Here is a 20,859-nt window from a genome sequence, read left to right on the forward strand (position 1 = left end):
CGACATCCAATAGAAAATTTTTGTCTCTGATAATAAGATAATAAGATAATTCCACACAAAATGGAAAATCCGGCTATGTATGTACCAGCTTGCGGCCATTGCACGTAACAAAGTTTTAGTTTTAATCGTAAGGCCGTAAAAAAATAGACCAATCACACTCGATTATTCTTCAAGCGCGAGGAGAATAATCGACTGTGATTGGCCTATTTTCTTAGGGCCTTACGATTGTGACTAAAACTTTGTTACGTGCAATGGCCTTTACTGATTAAAACGAGCATAAGTTTAATGAGATTCGTTAATTAATTTGGCTAAAATTTGGGATAACCGTTCCTAAGCAGCTTTGTAGCTCTTAAGCAATCCTGAAAAAGCTGCTCAGAAAAGGTTATCCCAAATTTTAGCCAAATTAATTAACGAATCTTATTAAACTTATGCTCGTTTTAATCAGTAAGATCAGCCGCAAGTTGGTACATAGCCGGATTTTCCATTTTGTGTGTGTGTGTGTGTGTGTGTGTGTGTGTGTGTGTGTGTGTGTGGCTCTTAAAAAATTTATAATAAATAAAATACGGACTCGCAGCTAAGCAACCCGACAGAGGAGTCGGTAGTGTTACTCCTGTCGACCCTTAAGCCAATATAATGTAGGTTAGTTACGTGTAAACTATAGATTTTCAATACTCGCACTTTATTTTAAATAGCATTTTGCTGCGTTCCCACTACACGCGTCGCGCGTCGCGTCACGACGCTGCGTCATGAGTTATCCAATCAAAACGTTTCATTTTATGACGTCATTTCCGACAAAATCTTGCGTCGGAAATGACGTCATAAAATGAAACGTTTTGATTGGATAACTCATGACGCGGCGTCGTGACGCGACGCGCGACGCGTGTAGTGGGAACGCAGCATTATTAAGATTTAAAACATATCAGTAGTATTTATTTCAAGTTAGAATATTTTATAATTGCTGAATACTTTATATATTTATTAATTGATATGACAACAACCTGTCACAAATGTTTTAAAAAACCGGAAGCGCTAATCGGGAAATGGCGGAGCCAATAAGTCGACGTCCGATCCGATCAGCCACTTCCGGGTGAAACGCGCGCACGTTTTTTAAAGACCGAATCAGCCCGTCTTGACGTCTACGCGAGGCATTGATTCCTCGCCTCCGTCTCGCGGCGAGCCGCCGTAAATTATTGAAAGGAGTCTCTACAGCGTGTCGATATCGCGCGTCGCGTTTCGTTGGCGTTCGAGGGGCGCGCCGATTTTCCGCGGCGATTTCACTCGCGCCGATCGCGCGCGCGCGCGCGACGGCAGCTCTCTTCCGTCGTCCTGTCGTCTCGCGGACGGATCCGATTGGCTTCGCGCGCGGGCGATCGTCCGTTATTCGCATATCCTCCCTCGCCTCGGTCGTGTCGCAAAAGTACCGTTGTGCATACATATACATATACGTGTATTCACGCGCGCGCGTGTCCGAGTCTTCCGCGTGTGTATGTATATGTATGTGCGACGACGACAATCGTGCGGATCGTGCGCTCTGCACCTCGCGACAGCCGACAGCCTCGGCCGTATCGGCGCGGAGTAGCGAAGCGGAGTCAGCTGCGGCGGAACTGTGCGGATTGCGGAACCGCCACCGCCACCGTCCGTTTTCCCTGCTTTTCCCCGGTTTTCCCCGCACGGGCCGCTCGCTTCTCCGCCACGGTTTTCCACGCGAGAATGCAAGAGAATCGCGGTAGAACGTGAAGACACGTCTGCTCCCTCCTCGAGGAAGGTACGGACGGCGGGCGGAGAGGACGTGCGCCCGCCCGCGAACAGGCCGCGGTTATGTTTCTCGATGGAGAGCGCTTTGACGACAATGGCAGCAACGTCCCCGTCGAAGGTACGTCGGAGGTTTTCCCATATTCTTTTCTTTTTCTTCGCGTGATCCCCGGGGACGCGAGCGAGACTGCGGATCGTCAGCGAAGGAAATCGGGAATGAAAAAATGGAAAGACCGAAGGAGGGAGAGAGGGAAAGAGAGAAAGGGCATTTCCTCGATTTGCGAGGGAACCGAAACATATATCGAGCGTAATTCTGACGGACATTGCCGACGATCTGTTCGCCGGGCTCGCTTATCGTCCAACGAGTCACGATCGTCAGCGACGAACAATACGATTTGTCAACCGTGCTCGTTATTGACGCAGTCCGTTTCTGATTTGCTTGGAGAATGAGTCAGAAGCGACTGTAATGTTCAACAAAGAGTTTTACATCGTCAGAACGCGATTATATTATCTTTAAACACACGCAACACATATGCTATTTAACCATTATTAAAAAATTTTTGTTATTGTTATAAATGCCTCCTAAACAAAATAGTTCCAGCTCTTTGTTTCTTATTATAACACCCTTGTGTAACATATTATTTAACATATGCTAAAATAGAGATTTTTATAAAGGTTCCTGAAGTAAGAGAAATTATTGTAGGCATGTATATATACGTTTATTTCTTCCTATCGGGGTTTGAAAGGCATTTTTAAGGAACATACCCAAACCTTTACGATAAATCAACATCCCCTTTCCCTGCCTGGCCATATAAGACCCATACCTTTACATACTGGTATCCTTCCCTCTTCCTCCCTCGTCCTTTCTCGCCTAGAGTTCTTTTTTCTCTTCTTTACTAATTATTATTATTATAGGCATTAATATATATTTTTAACTAACTGGTATTACGTTTGCCTCTTTGAACAAGATAGGTTTTTCCATAAGACTATTTGATAACAATAAAAGAGAATGTAACACTAATGAATTCTTTTAATATCCCAGAGGAGACTGCAGAAGGAGTTGATGTCCCTGATACGCGAGCCACCGCCAGGTGTACACGTAGATGGAGAATTGGCTGGGCAAAATTTGACGCAGTGGATCGTTCACATGGAAGGCGCTAAAGGCACGCTGTACGAGGGGGAACAATTTCAGCTGCAATTTAAATTCAGCTCCAAATACCCGTTTGATTCGCCAGAAGTGACTTTCATCGGTGGGAATATCCCTATACACCCACATGTCTACAGCAACGGTCACATTTGTTTATCCATATTAACGGAGGATTGGTCTCCTGCTCTCAGTGTGCAAAGCATTTGCCTGAGTATCGTTTCCATGCTAAGCAGCTGTAAAGAGAAGGTGCGAGATATAGCCATTAGATATTAGATGAACACTTGTGTGTGTCTTTATTATTCATAAATAATGCAAATACTTTTCATGCAGAAGAGACCGCCCGACAATACGTTTTATGTGAAAACTTGCAACAAGAATCCAAAAAAGACAAAATGGTGGTATCACGGTGAGAAGACTATATTATTACGTGAAACTTTCAGAATCTATCTCGTGTGTCTTTACCATGGGTCTGTTTTTTAATGATGAACTAGCTGCTCTAGTTCAGAGTTTATTTTTTTTACTCCACAGAGTGGATGGAAAAAGATCAACTCTGAACTAGTGCATCCGGTTCAGCAATAGAAAACAGACCCTATATTAAGTTCTGTTATAATATTTGTAATCCAGTATGCCCTAACTAATTTATAGTTTTAGATACATAAAAGTGCAACTATTTTTAAGTTATGAGTAAAATAAATAATTGTTTTTTTTTAGATGATAGTGTCTAACATTGAAAAATGTGGAAAGATCTTGTCAACTTGTCAACATTGAATTGTTGGACCAAGTGGGATAACATCCAAATGGAACCTGATGCATTAAATCAATAGAATTTTGCATACAATATTATATAGTCAAGTCAATATAACAAGAAATTAGACGCGTATTTCAAAAAAAAGACAAGGCTACAACATACTTATTATAATTATAGAGTTAATGCAAACTGCGTGAGTTGTTTAATCATAAATTATTACAATGTTGCTGATAGTGAAGCGTATTTTAATTACATATAATTATTATCAAAACAGTAAATTAATGCTAAAAAAAAGGTAGATAAGAAGGTATTATTTATTATAAAGATATTAATATAAAGTTTTCTCTCTTGTTATTCCGAATTTAAGGAGATTCCTGATGTACGTTAATAAAATCATTTAATAAATTTAGAAATTATGATAAAAAAATGGTAAATATATATGCATATATATATACTATTAATATTACAATAGCTATATACATTTTAAAAATTTATTTTCTGTCGTTTTTAATAAAACTCAAAAGTTGAATTAATCTATTTAATTATATATATGAAAAAAATATATTTTTTAAAATTCAATGATAAATACTACTCTCTATTGTGCATTAATTTTCTTTTATAATAACAAAATGCGATTAAGCGCAATATATATTTTTGCTTTTTAAGTAAGCTATTTTTTTATCAAACCATATTGTTTTTAATATATTTCCGTTGCATTTATTTGTCTTTTAAGACTTTCTGAGGCTACCACTTAGATTATATTAATATTTTGTATTTAATAAAGTACATATTATATTTAAAGCAATATAGTGAGAATTGATAATAGCTCTTATATGCGTTTAACTTTTTAATATTAGCACTTACGACATAGATATGATTTTTATTAAAATATATATGAGATATCGTCATATCATGCTACATTCTTTTGATAAATTTTGAAAGCTGTAAAAGTTTCATGTAAAAATAATTCGTTAGGTGTTATATAAAATAGGATGACATTCAAGGTAATATACAATGTATGAGATTAATTAATGACACTATAATATCAATAATTGGCATACGGTCTAATAATATTCCTAAATTTTCGTGTCATGTAATCTCATAATTACATGTATTAGCTAGTAAAAAAAAACTTTGTAAATTTATTAAAAGTGTAAGTTATGACGTGATATTAAATTTCTTGATAACATTTGGTGTCTTTTTCTAGTCATTAATTTATCGCACCTTATACATAATAATTTGTCGCTGACTATACGTGTATGTGCAAAGCATATGAGAAGCTAACAATTTTAAAGAAGATAACTGGTATCAAATTGGAGCATTCGTAATGTGACAACAATAAAATAATTTATTAAAAATATATTTCGTGCCATAATTACTTCACATTATATCACATTGTAGCGATATTTCATATTTTCTTTCGCTCTATTGGAATATCATTATATATTTATTTGTTCAAAAATTGCTAATTAATTAATCATATGTGTTTCTGAAAAATCTATTTTGTACACTAGTGACTTTTTATATATGTAATCTCTATAATGAATTATATATATATATTGTTTTTATCTTTAACTATAAATACATTTGTTAATAATCGAGTAATAAAACATACTAAAGCATATGATTGAAATATCAAGAGATAAATATTTATTTTACATTTATTTGGAAAGAAGAACATAATTCTGATCTTAATCTTATAATAATATTAATTTTATAATTACAGATCAATATTGATATTAATATCAATCTATATATTATAACGTGTAACAAGGACGAAAACTAACAGATTATTATGGTTATTCGAGTAATTTGTTATGTGAAGAGACATAATTGATATTAATGTCGAAAAGAAGACTGATGTTATGATATTTTAATAAGTGATTGGATTCATGTGCTATATCAAACTCTTTCTTACAATCATCTTTAGTTTTATTTTATTTATCGAGTCTTCGCTAAATGCTAAAATCAGTATACCTACTTTCGAGATATATATATTCCGAGAAACGACTTTACTTGTGTTCTATAATAGTTATCGCGATTACATTCTCAGAAGTCATCGCAGGAGGTAAATCTCGATTACACTTGTATACTTACATACATATGTAATAATTTTTAACAAAGTATATAAAGCATGCATAAATATACTTTTAACCGTTATTACATATATATGTAAAATATACATACGATATCGAAATGCAAATATGTTTTAATATCTGCTCAATAGCTTCCAATCCGTACATAAATAACTATCTTATAAGCAAATAGAACGAACATATTATTTATTTATCGTTTAAAAATTTTTCCCAGTTTCTAAAATCAATTTTCCCGAAAAGGAAACTTTACGCTTTCGATTTATATTTTCTGGTTATATTATTATTTATATTTTTGGTCATATCATCTTTATACATATATTTTCTATAATTAAACAACACATTTGAACTTGATGCTGATATAATCGGTTATGATATTAAAGTTTCTATCTAACAAATGCAATATATATAGCATAAAGGAAGACAATCTAATTAAGGAATTATTTTCTAACATGTTTTTCACACATGTACCTTATACACATGTATATCTTTATTAATATTGCGAACCAATTGTCAGCAAGTTTTTAATCATATATGCTTTTATTAATTTTATTTTATTTATATTACTACAATTATTCCGAAAATTTGTGTAGGATCAATACTCTGTATTATTATTGAATATAATGATTTATTTTTATTCAATAATACTATTATTAAATAATCGAAATTATATTATTTCGAAGTAAAACATTGATACCTCCGCATGTTGAATACGTTCATTGTTCATTGTATCTAGATCTCATTGTATCTAGAAGAATATTGTATTATCTGGTTAATGCTGCTAAATTTTTTCAAAGATATGAAAAATTGTCTCTTAAAACATTATCTTTTTAAATTATTGGTTTTAAGATATATAATTATACATATAACTTGCATGATTATAAGTTTGTTTCTGTATAGAAAGATTTTCTCTCTACGAGAGCTCCAAATTTTTTTTAAATACCCCTGCCTCTTAATTGAAGGCAAATATCGTGATATAATTATTAGCGTTAATTATAATTTTTCTTAAATTACAAAAAATTATATAATGGAAATAATATAGATATGTTTCGTGCATGCAACTGGTGTTATAGAAATCTTAGGTCATCGAAAGGAAGTTCATTCGATTCCACGGAAAAGATTAAAAACCGTCTAAACAACGTTATCGCACATACATGTATGCCGCAGCTATGTGGTTAACAGTTGTGGTTGAGGGAAAGAGGCAAAGAGTGGGGCCAACGATTTCTGAGCACATATTCGACAAGAAAACGCAACAGTAGTCTGTTCTGTGTCGGATTGAACGGAGATAATGTCGAGATCATTACTCGTGCTTTGATTCCATCGGTAGTTTGTCAATGGTCGCGTTCAGCAGACCAAGCCGCTCAGTAGCAACTGAACGTGATTGGCTCTTACTTTTAGAACCAACCAATCAATGCAGAGTGTTGATAAAACGAACTCAACAGTTGTGCAACAGTTGTGTCTGCTGAACGCGTCCAATGAGTACTGGACAAGCGAATTGCGATCGTAAAATTCACAGTTTTCGATAAAAACGAGCGTCGCGCACTTCCGGAATATATATTGTGACGTGACATAAGTAACGTCCCCTGTCCGGACGATAGCTCGACCGGGGGGAACGTCCGGGATGTCGTCTCCACCGGAGCGAGGCGGGGCGACAGCGTTAGAATTCGGTACATTATATTATTTCCGAGGATTTCAGGTATCGAGTAGATGGCCAGGAGGAAATTGTAACGACTTGAGTCGCGCCGTGGGAGTTTACGGAAGGCGTTCTACGTAGGAGTTGGCCAGCGGGTGGGTCACGGTTGGGCCCGTATGCCGACGTTGCTTGGAGCGTCTCGCAGGGCGAGCGCATCAGTCCCGATGTTCGCTGGGATGAAGCCTGCCGGATCGCGAAGGAGGGAGATCGCCACGGGGCATTGCCTACCGGTCGACGGAGCCAAGGCCTGGCCAGCCTGGCCGTCGTTAACCGGCACCAGAGTCGCGGCCCGGTCAGCCGGACTCGAGAATAGGCTTTTCAAACCTGCCGCCGGCGAGCGAGGAAGCCACGAGGGGCGCCGACGGAAGCGGGAGGCGCTCGGCTCGCATAGGGCTTAGAGTCCCTTTATAAGAGTCTGGACAGACTGGTCCTTATTTTCATTGGACGTGCAACACCATGGCGGAACCAATCACGAGCGGTAAAATAACGAGCCTTAGGAGCCTCTCTCAGGGTGCGTATTATGGAACTTTTCGAAATGGATTCCGATCGGAATTGTTATTTCCTACATTTCTATTGTATTTTTAGGAAAAACTGTCATGCATTTATCTATATATACATCTCGTAATTTTCTCTATCAATAAATTGTTGTATACTATTATAATTTATTTTATTGAAATATTTTTTTCAGGTATTTTAAAGTTTTGGTTATCTTATCTCTATCAAGTCAAAATAAAAATATAGACAAACTCACACTTTCTCACAGCCTCTGTAGAATTCTCTCACGATATCACAACAATACAACGATTTAGTCATCGACGCCATAGTATTTTTCTTCCATCTAGGGCGTCTAGAATAGAGTCCCTATATACGTGACATTCACGCCATGTTGTTGCACTCCCAAAGTCTGTCCAGACTCTTATAAAGGGACTCTAATAGGGCTGATCGGCAAGGAGGGCTTGCAAGCACGGCGCGCGCAGGCGCGGGCCCCCGGCCCGACGTGATCCCGCCGGGCTAGAGGATCGAGGATCGTCACTGTCGTCTGTCGTGTCGGCGTGGCGAGGGACGACATCCCGAGAGGACCGGCAGCCGAGCTTGCGGAATTTGTAAGGCCACTACTCGAGCACCTCGTAACCCACGTTGGGGTACACGTAAGATCGTTCTGACGGCCGGGGCCCTTCCGAGAGCCGCGTAGAGTCGCGGGAAGCATGCTAAGAGAATCGCGTACTGTGTCGCGAAGTATTTTGTAGCATCGCGTTTGTGCAGATGAGTATTACCGAGTAAGTAATTATTAAATGGAATACTGACGGAGGGCACGGCTAACAGAGTAATGTGGGATCGCCCTGCCCGAAAAATATCGTACGCGGCCGACAGTCACCGTGTGATGCGTTGTAGTTTTTGTCGTGGCTTAGAGTTTCGTGTAATAACGTTTTGTGTAACCATTGCATGGTGCGTAATGTAGCGAGGTGTCCTTCGCGCCGAGGTGGACCGTATTGTCGCTGAACGGGGGAGGAATGTTCGCGCAATCACGTCCCGGGGCGTGAGGCGCCTGTCTTGGATCGTTGGTGCTTTTCGCCATTTTGGGACCATTCGCGAGACGTCGCGGATGGTTATTCGGTCGTTGGAAAATCGTCGCGCGTAGGTATCGTGTCTTGCGTTCGTGTAATCGCGTATGGTGTATTGCGGTAGTGTAACTGCGTCTTATAAGTTGCGTCCTTAGGCTAATTTCCGCGTTATTGTATCTTATAGTCTCCGCGGTCCGCATAAAAATATCCGAGAGAAAAGTTGTAATTTACCGATTCATTTTAAAGAAACCTGCCGATTTATTATGAAGTAATCTTCTCTCTAAGATTGTAATTCACCGATTTAGTCTGAAACAACTTGCTGATGTATTCTCGCGTAATCTTTTCTGTCAAATACATTATATTTGTGTTATTGCTAGTTGCGTGTGTTAACTGCGCTACGTCCCCTCTCCTCCTCCGACCGCGATTACCCGAAGAAACTCACACCTGAGAGAATACTGCGATCTCGTGTATCGTGGTGCGAGGAATCGCACCTGGCGCCCAACATTACATCCTTAAAATACTCAGTCGAGCTACCATCTGGGTTTCGGAGAGGAATATCGCGAATTATAAGGAGATCTCTAGTGAAGAAAGCGACGGCGCGCTCCTCCACGGCCGGCGAGACCGTGAGGACATCGTCGTCGTCGTCACAATATACACAACATATTTTTAGATCGTTTTAAATTTATGGTAGCTTTATTTTAATTCGTAGATATAGATTGAGATGCGACTGCGGTGACCGCGGTGCCACCCATTGGATAGAATGATGTTTGTGTCGACTCGTGTCACTAAAAAGAATTGGCCCAATATCAGCACAGGGGGGTATCCAAGGCGTTTTATTATTCAAATTAAATACGGGAATATCTATTTTGTGCGAAAGGGATTATCGTGCACGTCAGTTCACGCGCGTTCTCCGTATTTCTGTTCTTTTTCTCGCTCTGCTTCTCGCGAGAACGAACGCTGATTTCATCACTAATTATAATGCCCGTTCTAGACTGGAGGATGATCCTACTCGCGATTACTCATCCTAGTCAGTATTGTAGACGGATAAAAATCATTGATTATCCATGATTTTTACCCGTCTTACACTACTCACTAGGATGAGCCGCGAGTAGGATCATCCTCCAGTCTAGAACGAGCATAATAAAGGCGCGTCGTTCTTCGACAGCTGCGTCGCGTCATCGCTGAAGCCAGTATATTAATTTCAAATTTGATAGTAGCAACGAAGATAATAAGTGATAGTGGCTTATTTTCACTCTTATTCGGATTGTATTTTGTTCCTGCGGGACGGAGCATCCCCCAACTGCAGGTGTGGTGTCAAGTGTCAATGACGTGTCGGTAACCATTAGAGTTTCATCGAATAGAGTTGGCCGCAGGGGGAAGTGATCCGCGCAGTTTCTTGGGCCTAACGTACCTACGACATCCCGAGTTCAAGACACCGCGGACATAAACACACAATTACACTAACGCTCATACATATACACATAGCCGCAGGGGGAAGTGATCCGCGCAGTTCTTTGGGCCTAACGTACCTACGGCATCCCGAGTTTAGTACATCGCGGACATTTTAACACGCAATTACACTTACACACATACACATAAGGTAAACGGCCCAGTTACAGGCACTGTCCTAGTTTCCGGCACCGACGGTACATTTATATTTGTAATAAATAAAGTTTTCGTCAAATATTAAAAAAATTACAAGCAAATTAAAGAGCGTTTTTTACTGTTGATTATTGCATAAACACTTTTTTTTTAAATGTTTCGTACTTAAATTACCGACAGTGAATGGGGCGACTCGCGCGTTTCAGTGGCTCCCGAAGGGCATTCCTAGGTGACACACCTTAGTGGTAGCGAACGTCAAACTGCTGATTTTTAGTATTATGTAAGTATTAAAACGTCATAATGGTTATATGAACATGTTCAGCACGAATCACATTATCGATTAGATAAGTAATAGTTTATCTGTATGTTAGTTTTTCCCTTAAATTCCCGATGCCAAGAAGTGCGTCACGTAATGAAGGTTATGTTTCACTTTTTGGCACAGAGTTTGTAATATGTTGCATCATCAATTTTGCTTTATTATTCTAGAAATTGAGGTAGATTTATTGATACTTGTAACTCGAAAATTTATGATAAAAAACATTTTTTATGAAAAAAATAATTCTAATGAATTTTTATGAAATTTGTTTGAAATTTATTAATTATTCAACACATTTTGACACTTTTTTTACGCTACAGATAAAGTTTGTTTTCTGTGTTTTATTTTCACCTGTCTTATTTTTTGTATTTTAATGTAATATATAAAAAATCTGTTGTAACAGAGTAAGCACAGATAGAGAAAAAGTGATGGAGACTTTGGACTCTTCGAAGGTAGCTAATTTATCTCATATATCTTATATTATATGTAGTTTTTGCATAGAGGTTGACAAAATATAATACCTACAAGAGAGCTAATTAGTAATTAAACATTGATTATTACAGCTAAAATTATACGCAGGACAATTTAAGTAACTGTGACGTCTCGAAGTGCCGAAAATTGGGCCCGTTGGTGCCATAAAGTGCGGCAGAGCACTTCGATAGTGCCAAAAACGCCGGCAGTAACGAGCATTATAAAAATAATTATTTATTTATTAGAACTGAATGATTTAACTAAAAATATAGGTGAATCTTACTCAGAAAGCTTTAATGCACGTGTTAAAATAGTTTGTTTGGGGTTTAACAATATATCGCGTTCGTAAATAATAGAAAATCAGGGCCGCTGCTATAAAGGTGCCTATAACTGGGCCGTTTACCTTATACACTATCAGTTCAGGAATAGAGGAAAGATAATAAAGGAAGAGACAAAGAAGATAAATAATAACCTAGGTCAAGCATCGTTGTGTTATATAGCTCCAGGGAGGGGCTGAAGGCACTAAATTTCCCTCAACCGAGGAAACAAACCGCAAAAAAAAAATCGAATAGAGTTTTTCTTTACGCGAATGTGCTTTCCACGGTAACAACCGTCGACACCATGTCGTCCATAGATCGATGGTGAACGTAGCGTTGGCAAAGTGACTGCTGCCAGCACGAACGGTGATTTGTGCGACGTAATCCCGAGTTATGAGTCATCAGTCAATCCTTAATTTAGCAGATAATGCGGATTGTTGCCGACCGGTTGAGCTGATTTGGGTTACTGATTACGAGTGTTTTCCAATCGAGTTTTGTTCTACATTTTACTTACGACTTCTCGATTAAACAAAATGCACGTTAAAATACGATATATTTTCACGATAAACTTCACTTTTACAGTTGATGTTGTAATTTGTGAAGATAAGGCATGATGGACTATTTATATCTGCTATGAAGTTGTCATGACATGATGACATCTTCTGTTATGAATCATACCAAAATTGTAAGTAATTTTATCGTACCAAGAGTTAAACCATGACCATGATAATTTAGATATTTGCTGTGGTATAGATAAGTGGGATAAGATTCATCAGCCAGATTGAACGTAATAAAATATTTCAAACCGCGAAGTTAGTCCATTCTAGTATAATTGATGTCCATAATTTGTTCACAAAGAAATCAATTTGTTGTAGATGTTCTGCTTTTTATGAAAGATACTCATCGTTTTCTCTTCGCCGTTCTTTTATCATATACTATTTTTTTGACCGGCGTGAATTTTCATAATCTGTAAAAATAATACGAGTTCAAATAATACATTATTAATACAAAGTTATACATCGAACAATAATTGTACTGGAACATTTCTGAATTGTTCGCGATGGTTTTTATTCATAAAATAATGTACGATAAAGATGCAAGATAAAAGATACGATGCAAAAAAAGCACAGATGGCGTACATTAACGATGTTTAGTGTGTTCGTTTTCGTAAGAATTCTTAATGATTTAAATGGTATGATTTTAGATATTATAAAGAATTTATCCATTGAATCAGCAATACACATCCAATGTCTTTAATTTACGTATATAATTTGTATTGATTTATAATAATTAATAAATATCCGCAATATGTAAAATGCACCAAGTGCGTTATACCGTACCGTATGCAGCATGTGCATAACGTTGGAGCGTTATTTAATTAATGGAGGAAGTTTGAATAAGATTGCCATACCAGATAATATATTTGGCTTATTGAATTTTATTTTTATCTAATATTTTATTTAATAAGGTTTTTATCATTGCCGTTTATATCGCAGAAGTTGTTCCTTGATCACTAGTTTTGTTAATTCGCGCATTAAAGTTTTGTTAACATGATTCTCTCGAATGGCTATAGGAGTCAGACGCAGTTGTCAGTGCGTAAAAAAACTTAAGCGATTTTATCAATCGAATATATATTCAAACGTTTCTGCTCGGGATTGAGCCATCTCTCTTCAGTGAAATATATTATATAAAAAAGTTTTTTTACGCACTGACAACTGCGTCTGACTCCTATAGCCTTTCCTGATATTTATATTATATTTCGGGAGTCCAATACTCATTATTGTTTAATAATTCTCTTGATTAAAACTTTCTATTGTTGTATGAAACAAGGACTCAAAAGGCACATCCGACAGCCGTTGATTAGAAACGAACTGTTACATTTTTTGTCGATTTTATTCAACGGTACTAAAATGACCGGTTTCACCAATTATAGTCAATCTTAACCATGATTCAGTATATATATATCTCAGTTCTGTTGTAAATCTTACAAGGAGAACTCGAAAACGTATAGTAATTTTTTTAACTAAATAAAATTTTAAATCTAAACGAAATTGCAGATCTAGCAAGTTTGTTCGAGTGCTTTAAATATATCAAACGACGATCTTTGGAAAAATCATTTTTAGGATCATTTAAAAGCCGTAGTTTTTCGCAAACCGTTAAAAAAAATCCTATATTAACAATAAAAAAAGAATCACGTTTCCAAACTGATTTTTCCCTCGTTAAGTATCTGAAATGAGAGGAAAAAGAATTAAACCAAACATTTAGGCCGCGGTATTCATAGTCGGTTCTTACAATCTCGAATTATAGTAGTAAAGACCCTACAGCTGTTTCTCGACGAGCGTATTCTGCTGCATGCGGTGTATCGCATTTTAGGACATAAAATAAAGAAGGTGAATTTTCCGCGTGGCGCATGTGTATGCATGTTGACATTGATGCAACAGCAGCAGCAAACGCTCGACGGTAATCACTAGAGTCAGGAGCAGCAGGAGCACGGTGCTGTTGTGTCTGCCGAGAATCACGCGGACGACAGGTCTCACAATGAGGCTGAGCGCTTGGCGAGGGAAACCGCGGTCGTCACTTCAGGAAATGGTAGCGTTACAGATTCCCCTACGCACTGGATTGACGTAGACAACGACAATGAGGAAGAGGAGACGGATGTCGAAGAAGACAGCGGCTGGATCACGAATCAGCCGGTATCGTCGACCATCGTTCAGCAGCACCAAGCATTTTCCACCACAAGTGGCGATGTCATCCTACAGAATCCCGATCCGTCGAACTTCGGCGACATTTCCGTGGCGAACTCGACAGGAGTGCGTGTGGGTAATGAGACCATCTACAATGGTCCGGTTACCATAAACCAATTCGTATACACGAATCCTACTACAAATCAGGATGTTATTGAACTTATCCGCCCATCCGACAATATCTCGGATTTGTCGACGAGTCAGGACAACGAAACTCCAAATGAATCAATTTTTCTACAAAATACTGAATTAGCTAAAGGTAATAGTCAATCGTGCGATGCAATAGATTGTTTAGGCCCGTTTCTTTCAGTTTTTCTATACTTAATTCTTTCTTTCCGTAAGTACACTGCAGGTATGTTTAAGCACAAAATCGCCGGATAATTAAAAAGGACAGATCTCTCATAAGTTTCTGGATTACAGAATAACAACAGGATAAAGTTTTATATAAGAAATTATAAATCGCGACTCACACTAAATTGAATTATAATATAATATGTAAATATGCTAAATATGTTATAAACTGTTAAAAATGTCATCGCAACGAAACATTACTCTAATACCTTTCCTATGCATAAGAGCAAATATACTTTTAAGCTTACAATTTGAAAGCGTGTTTAATAAATATCTTGAGTATCTAAATATTATATATTATTAGGACGAATATCAACATTCGTTCTAAAAATTTTAAATTAGTAGAACGTAATGATTACTTGCGGACACTTATTTTAATCTGATAAATTCAAAGACATCATAGAATCAAATTTTCTTCGTGTTATATGTAAACACTAGATTTTTTGCCCGCGCTTTGCGCGGGCTCAAAATCTATTCCCTTCTCCTCAAACTCATTCATTAATTAGGAGCACCAATAGAACCCCATAAAACCCAATTTTTAATCCCATAGTAGCCATTTCCATAAAAAAGTAATTTTTTGGTACCAATTTCATCAAAATCATCAACAAAAAATTAGAAAAATTTTGGCACCGGTTTCAAGAAAATCGATCCATTAATAAAAAATTAAACTTATCCTCCAAATATTTAAAAAATTTTGGCACTAGTTTCAAAAAAATTGGTCAATTAATACTTATTATTTCTCAAAATTTTAATAATTTCAAAACCGGTTTTTAAAAATTGGTAACAAAAAATTATCCATAAAAAAAATTATCCATAAAAAAATTCAGCTTGATATCTCAAAGTTTGCGGAAATTTTCATCTTTACGCACGACTTGCATACCCTATTTTATGTTGCAAGTGCGTGGAAAGAAGTCTATCACGCATGCGTAGCGTGCGCAATGGGCCACTTTCCATGCACGTGTTACATAAACCACTTTACTATTAGCCATTTTTCTAATTCTATTACATTCTTTAGTTCTTTCTACCCCTATTTATATATACAAGTATCTGACGTCTGTATGTCTGTTTGTCTGACCGCGAACTACTTGTTATTTTCCGAGAAATTGGAAAAATTTCGTAACCGGTTTCCAAAAACCGGTCTTAATTGCTCGCGACAGTCACGAATTGAAGTAACTGGTTAATTCCCCAAAAATTTGAAAAATTTCTGATATCGGCTTCCAAAAAGATCGGTAACAAAAAATTATACACTTTATAGCACTCCCCGGAAAATTCTACCTCTGTTTCATATATACCTATTTGAAATTCGGTCAATTATTTCCCGAAAAATTAAAAAAACCGGATTCCAGAAAATCGGTAAGAAATCCTCCATAAAACATATTTCATTTAAAACTAATCGACCGATGAACGATTTAATTCCCGAAAATTATAAAAAAAAAGATTTATTTTTTTTTGCCTTTGCAGTATCCTCCATTTCTTAATTTAGTGCTGCTCTTAGCAATAGATCATCTTGACCGTCTTCTAATGTACATTTTTTAAAAAATTACCTACATTTTTTTAAACAAAAATCAGAAACGTTTCACGAAAATCAGTACATTAATAAAAAAATTAAACTCGCGGTTTAAAAAAAATCAGCATATACAATATTTTGAGATTTGGTCAATTATTTCCAGAAAAATTGGAAGAATTTTGGAATCGGTTTCCAAAAAGATTGGTAACGAAAAATTATACACTTTATGGCAATTCCCGGGAAATTCTACCTCTACTTTATATATAATTCTTTGCGATTCGGTCAATTAATTCCCGAAAAATTGGAAAAATTTCGTAACCAGTTTTCAAAAAGATCGAGTAACGAAAAATTGTACACTTTATGGCAATTCCCGGGAAATTCTACCTCTACTTCATATATAATTCTTTGCGATTCGGTCAATTAATTCCCGAAAAATTGGAAAAATTTCGGAACCGGTTTCCAAAAAGATCGGTAATGAAAAATTAACCACGACATTCTCATCCCCGGAAAATTCTACTCCTATTTCATATATTTTTGATAAAAATTTGGTCCACTAACGAATGAGCAGTTCGCGTACATACAGACAAATGACGATACTTATATATATAGATTTCAACACTTTGTGTTGCTTACGTATCCACTTAGAAATGATCAGTCGAATCGACGGCAATTTAATGTCGACGCATTGATAAATAGTCGATATCAAATACCCATTATTATCTTTGTAATCTCCGATCTCATCATAATTGTTTTCATGTCAGTAAAACAATTGCGAACATTTTTGTAAGATTTCTATTATCTTTCATCTGGCTCCACATTCAAACAAAAATATATATCAGTATTCGACATCAATCATTTATCGATGAATTGACGTCGATTTGAATAATCATCTCTAGTTAGATCATAGACAAGTCTATAAGTTAGATAGTACTATTTAAGATAGTGAAAAAGCAAATATGAAAACGGATAAATAGAGTATATGTTTTAATTGTCGATCATTAGATAAATGTGATAAGAATGAGTGATGTACGATCTTTATCTATTTTAAAAGTAGCTTCAATAATTTCTTCCTCTTAGAACATATATGTCTATATTTATCTGAAAGAAACCAATTTACAAACTTTGACCTAAATCAGAGCATGGGTGCTTTATTCGGAAGAACCTCCATTTTTTCTCTTACGTGAAAGATAATAATGTCATCGAACTATTCAGACTGCAACAACTTTTAAAAGTAATTTCAATGATATATGTCACAAATGTCATTACACCGCTTCGACCAATGGTTTTGTCATACTATTTCAAAATATATATTAATATCGACGATATTCTACATTAATAATAATTGTTACACTTTAGTCGCACCACAAGAATCAAAGCTAAATATAAAAAATGACCTCACAGTATACGTATTGTGCTATTCCTGACATAGATTGACAAGATATTGTATGCCGCAAATTGTTTACCCAATTGTGAATAGAATATACCTAACAGAAAAAATTGATACCAAACAAGAATTATAATGCTTTACGTGAGGGACTTAATGTAATTATATATAATACTCCTTTTTCGCGTACACACGTGCCGTAATATAATAAGTAGCTCGTGAAACAACCATTCTAATACAGCTTTGTGTCTACATTATTCTAGTGACGCAATGGCTCTGGACGTGGAAACATGCGGTTTTATCGTGCGTTCTAACTTTAATACTTCTAGCTATTGTAGTGCCCATAAATGATTTCACTCATCATCCGGACGTATCTCCCGCACCGCCGGAACCGACCACATCGGTCCCATTGGATATTCCAGACTCATCGGCCGAGGGTAATTGTCTATTTAAAACATTTTTCGTTTGCAAGCGCGACATGAAATAAACGTTATCTTATTACAATTGTAAATTTAAAATCTGTATGTTGCACTCTAATAATATTTGTATTTATTTCATTTTGGTTACTTAAAAGCGCATCTTTTTTGCTTTCCTTGTGTCATATATATATATATATATATATATATATATATATATATATATATATATATATTTCAAAACACTTTGCATTATCATATAATATATAAGAGTAATATTCTAGACTTTAAAGCTAAAATTGGCGTATGCATCCGATTAAAGATTGACACCTTTGGTGTATTTAGAGCTTTTAATTAATTTGTTTGCATAGTATTGAATCTGTCGTATGATATGTACTAAATTTTCATGACTTTCAGATAATAATGGTACAGACACTTCGTTTCGCATTGTCGAGAGGGACGAATGGGGTGCACAACCTGCTTCGAGACCCTTAACAAAAATGAAGCTGCCAGTATCATATGTAATTATTGGTCGGTCACAAGGTACTCCGTCACATTACTGTACCACGCAATCAGAGTGTACAACCAAAGTGAGAGCTACTCAGGCTTATTATTTGGAAAATAAATTTGATGATATCGGCTACAGTTTCTTCGTCGGAGGCGACGGCCTTGCATATGTTGGCAGAAATTGGGATTACGTCGGTCAGCATGCCTGCGGTTATTATAACAACAAAAGTATTGGCATTTCCTTCATCGGTAATTTCAGTTCAGTTGTACCGTCGAAACTACAAATACGTGCCGCGCGAAAGATCATAGAGCTCGGCGTCAAAAACGGAAAGATTACACCTGACTATAAACTGTTAGACCAACAAGTTTGGGATGCTGGAGATAACTTATATAATGAAATTATAAAGTGGCCTCATTACTCATGCGAGGATGGACCAGATAGCTGCAAATCCAAGTGTCCCATAACTGTACATTTCACTCATCATCCAGACGTATCTCTCGCACCGCCCGAACCGACCACACCGGTCCCATCGGAAATTCCAGACTCATCGACCGAGGGTAATTGTCTGTCTAAAAAATTTTTCGTTTGCAAGGGCGACATGAGGCAAACGTTATCTTATCACAATTGTAAACTTAAAATCTGTATCTTGCACTCTAATATTTGTATTTATTTCATTTCGGTTACTTGAAAGCGCATCTTTTTTGCTTTCCACGTGTCATATATAATTTCAAAACATTTTGCATTATTATATAATATATATAAGAGTAATATTCTAGACTTTAAAGCTATAAAATTGGCGTATGCATCCAATTAAAGATTGACACATTTGGTGTATTTAAAGCTTTTAATTAATTTGTTTGCATGGTATTGAATCTTTCGTATGATATGTACTAAATTTTCATGACTTTCAGATAATAATGGTACAGACACTTCGTTTCGCATTGTCGAGAGGGACGAATGGGGTGCACAACCTGCTTCGAGACCCTTAATAAAAATGAAGCTGCCAGTATCATATGTAATTGTTGGTCGGTCACAAGGTACTCCGTCACATTACTGTACCACGCAATTAGAGTGTACAACCAAAGTGAGGGCTACTCAGGCTTATTATTTGGAAAATAAATTTGATGATATCGGCTACAGTTTCTTCGTCGGAGGCGACGGCCTTGCATATGTTGGCAGAAATTGGGATTACGTCGGTCAGCATGCCTGCGGTTATTATAACAACAAAAGTATTGGCATTAACTTCATCGGTAATTTCAGTTCAGTTGTACCGTCGAAACTACAAATACGTGCCGCGCGAAAGATCATAGAGCTCGGCGTCAAAAACGGAAAGATCACACCTGACTATAAACTGTTAGACCAACAAGTTTGGGATGCTGGAGATAACTTATATAATGAAATTATAAAGTGGCCTCATTACTCATGCGAGGATGGACCAGATAGCTGCAAATCTAAGTGTCCCATAACTGTACATTTCATTCATCATCCAGACGTATCTCTCGCACCGCCCGAGCCGACCACACCGGTCCTATCGGAAATTCCAGACTCTTCGATCGAGGGTAATTGTTTGTCTAAAAAATTTTTCGTTTGCAAGCGCGACATGAAACAAACGTTATTTTATCACAATTGTAAATTTAAAATCTGTATCTTGCACTCTAATAATATTTGTATTTATTTCATTTCGGTTACTTAAAAGCGCATTTTTTTTGCTTTTTTCGTGTCATATATATATATATATATATTTCAAAACACTTTGCATTATCATATAATATATAAGAGTAATATTCTAGACTTTAAAGCTAAAATTGGCGTATGCATCCGATTAAGGTTGACACATTCGGTGTATTAAATTAGAGCTTTTAATTAATTTGTTTGCATGGTATATCTTCAACCTTTCGTATGTAATTTACTATGTAAACTATATTTTCATGACTTTCAGATAATAATGGTACAGACACTTCGTTTCGCATTGTCGAGAGGGACGAATGGGGTGCACTTCGAGACCCTTAATAAAAATGAAGCTGCCAGTACCATATGTAATTATTGGTTGGTCACAAGGTACTCCGTCACATTACTGTACCACGCAATCAGAGTGTACAACCAAAGTGAGGGCTATTCAGGCTTCTTATTTGGAAAATAAATTTGATGATATCGGCTACAGTTTCCTCGTCGGAGGCGACGGCCTTGCATATGTTGGCAAAAATTGGGACTACGTCAGTCAGCATGCCCGCGGTTATAACGACAGAAG

At 36.7% G+C, this 20,859-nt stretch overlaps 2 protein-coding genes across 2 annotated transcripts; both read left to right on the forward strand.

Annotated features, from left to right (window-relative positions):
* The first annotated feature begins 1,242 nt into the window (after positions 1-1,242).
* Positions 1,243-4,836, forward strand: LOC143896596 (ubiquitin-conjugating enzyme E2 W). Its single transcript, XM_077404549.1, has 4 exons — positions 1,243-1,873; positions 2,795-3,145; positions 3,230-3,305; positions 3,611-4,836. The coding sequence occupies exons 1-4, from the start codon at positions 1,829-1,831 to the stop codon at positions 3,622-3,624; spliced, it is 486 nt and encodes a 161-aa protein (XP_077260675.1). The 5' UTR covers positions 1,243-1,828; the 3' UTR covers positions 3,625-4,836.
* Positions 4,837-6,989: 2,153 nt separating this feature from the next.
* LOC143896589 (uncharacterized) lies at positions 6,990-20,688 on the forward strand. Its single transcript, XM_077404540.1, has 6 exons — positions 6,990-8,710; positions 14,295-14,704; positions 17,951-18,124; positions 18,521-19,168; positions 19,523-20,170; positions 20,551-20,688. The coding sequence occupies exons 1-6, from the start codon at positions 8,697-8,699 to the stop codon at positions 20,619-20,621; spliced, it is 1,965 nt and encodes a 654-aa protein (XP_077260666.1). The 5' UTR covers positions 6,990-8,696; the 3' UTR covers positions 20,622-20,688.
* The last annotated feature ends 171 nt before the right edge of the window (positions 20,689-20,859 follow it).

This window comes from Temnothorax americanus, unplaced genomic scaffold (genome assembly GCF_048541705.1).
Source record: "Temnothorax americanus isolate GAGA-0224 unplaced genomic scaffold, ASM4854170v1 Scaffold19, whole genome shotgun sequence".
Classification (NCBI taxonomy): Eukaryota; Metazoa; Arthropoda; class Insecta; order Hymenoptera; family Formicidae; genus Temnothorax; species Temnothorax americanus.

Excerpts from the sequence above, each read along its gene's own strand:
- LOC143896596 (XM_077404549.1), top strand. The coding sequence starts at position 1,829 with ATGGAGAGCGCTTTGACGACAATGGCAGCAACGTCCCCGTCGAAG. Across the intron at positions 1,874-2,794 it reads CAGCAACGTCCCCGTCGAAG|AGGAGACTGCAGAAGGAGTT; the intron begins GTACGTCGGAGG and ends TTAATATCCCAG. Across the intron at positions 3,146-3,229 it reads TAAGCAGCTGTAAAGAGAAG|AAGAGACCGCCCGACAATAC; the intron begins GTGCGAGATATA and ends CTTTTCATGCAG.
- LOC143896589 (XM_077404540.1), top strand. Across the intron at positions 14,705-17,950 it reads AAATACTGAATTAGCTAAAG|TGACGCAATGGCTCTGGACG; the intron begins GTAATAGTCAAT and ends ACATTATTCTAG. Across the intron at positions 19,169-19,522 it reads TCCAGACTCATCGACCGAGG|ATAATAATGGTACAGACACT; the intron begins GTAATTGTCTGT and ends CATGACTTTCAG.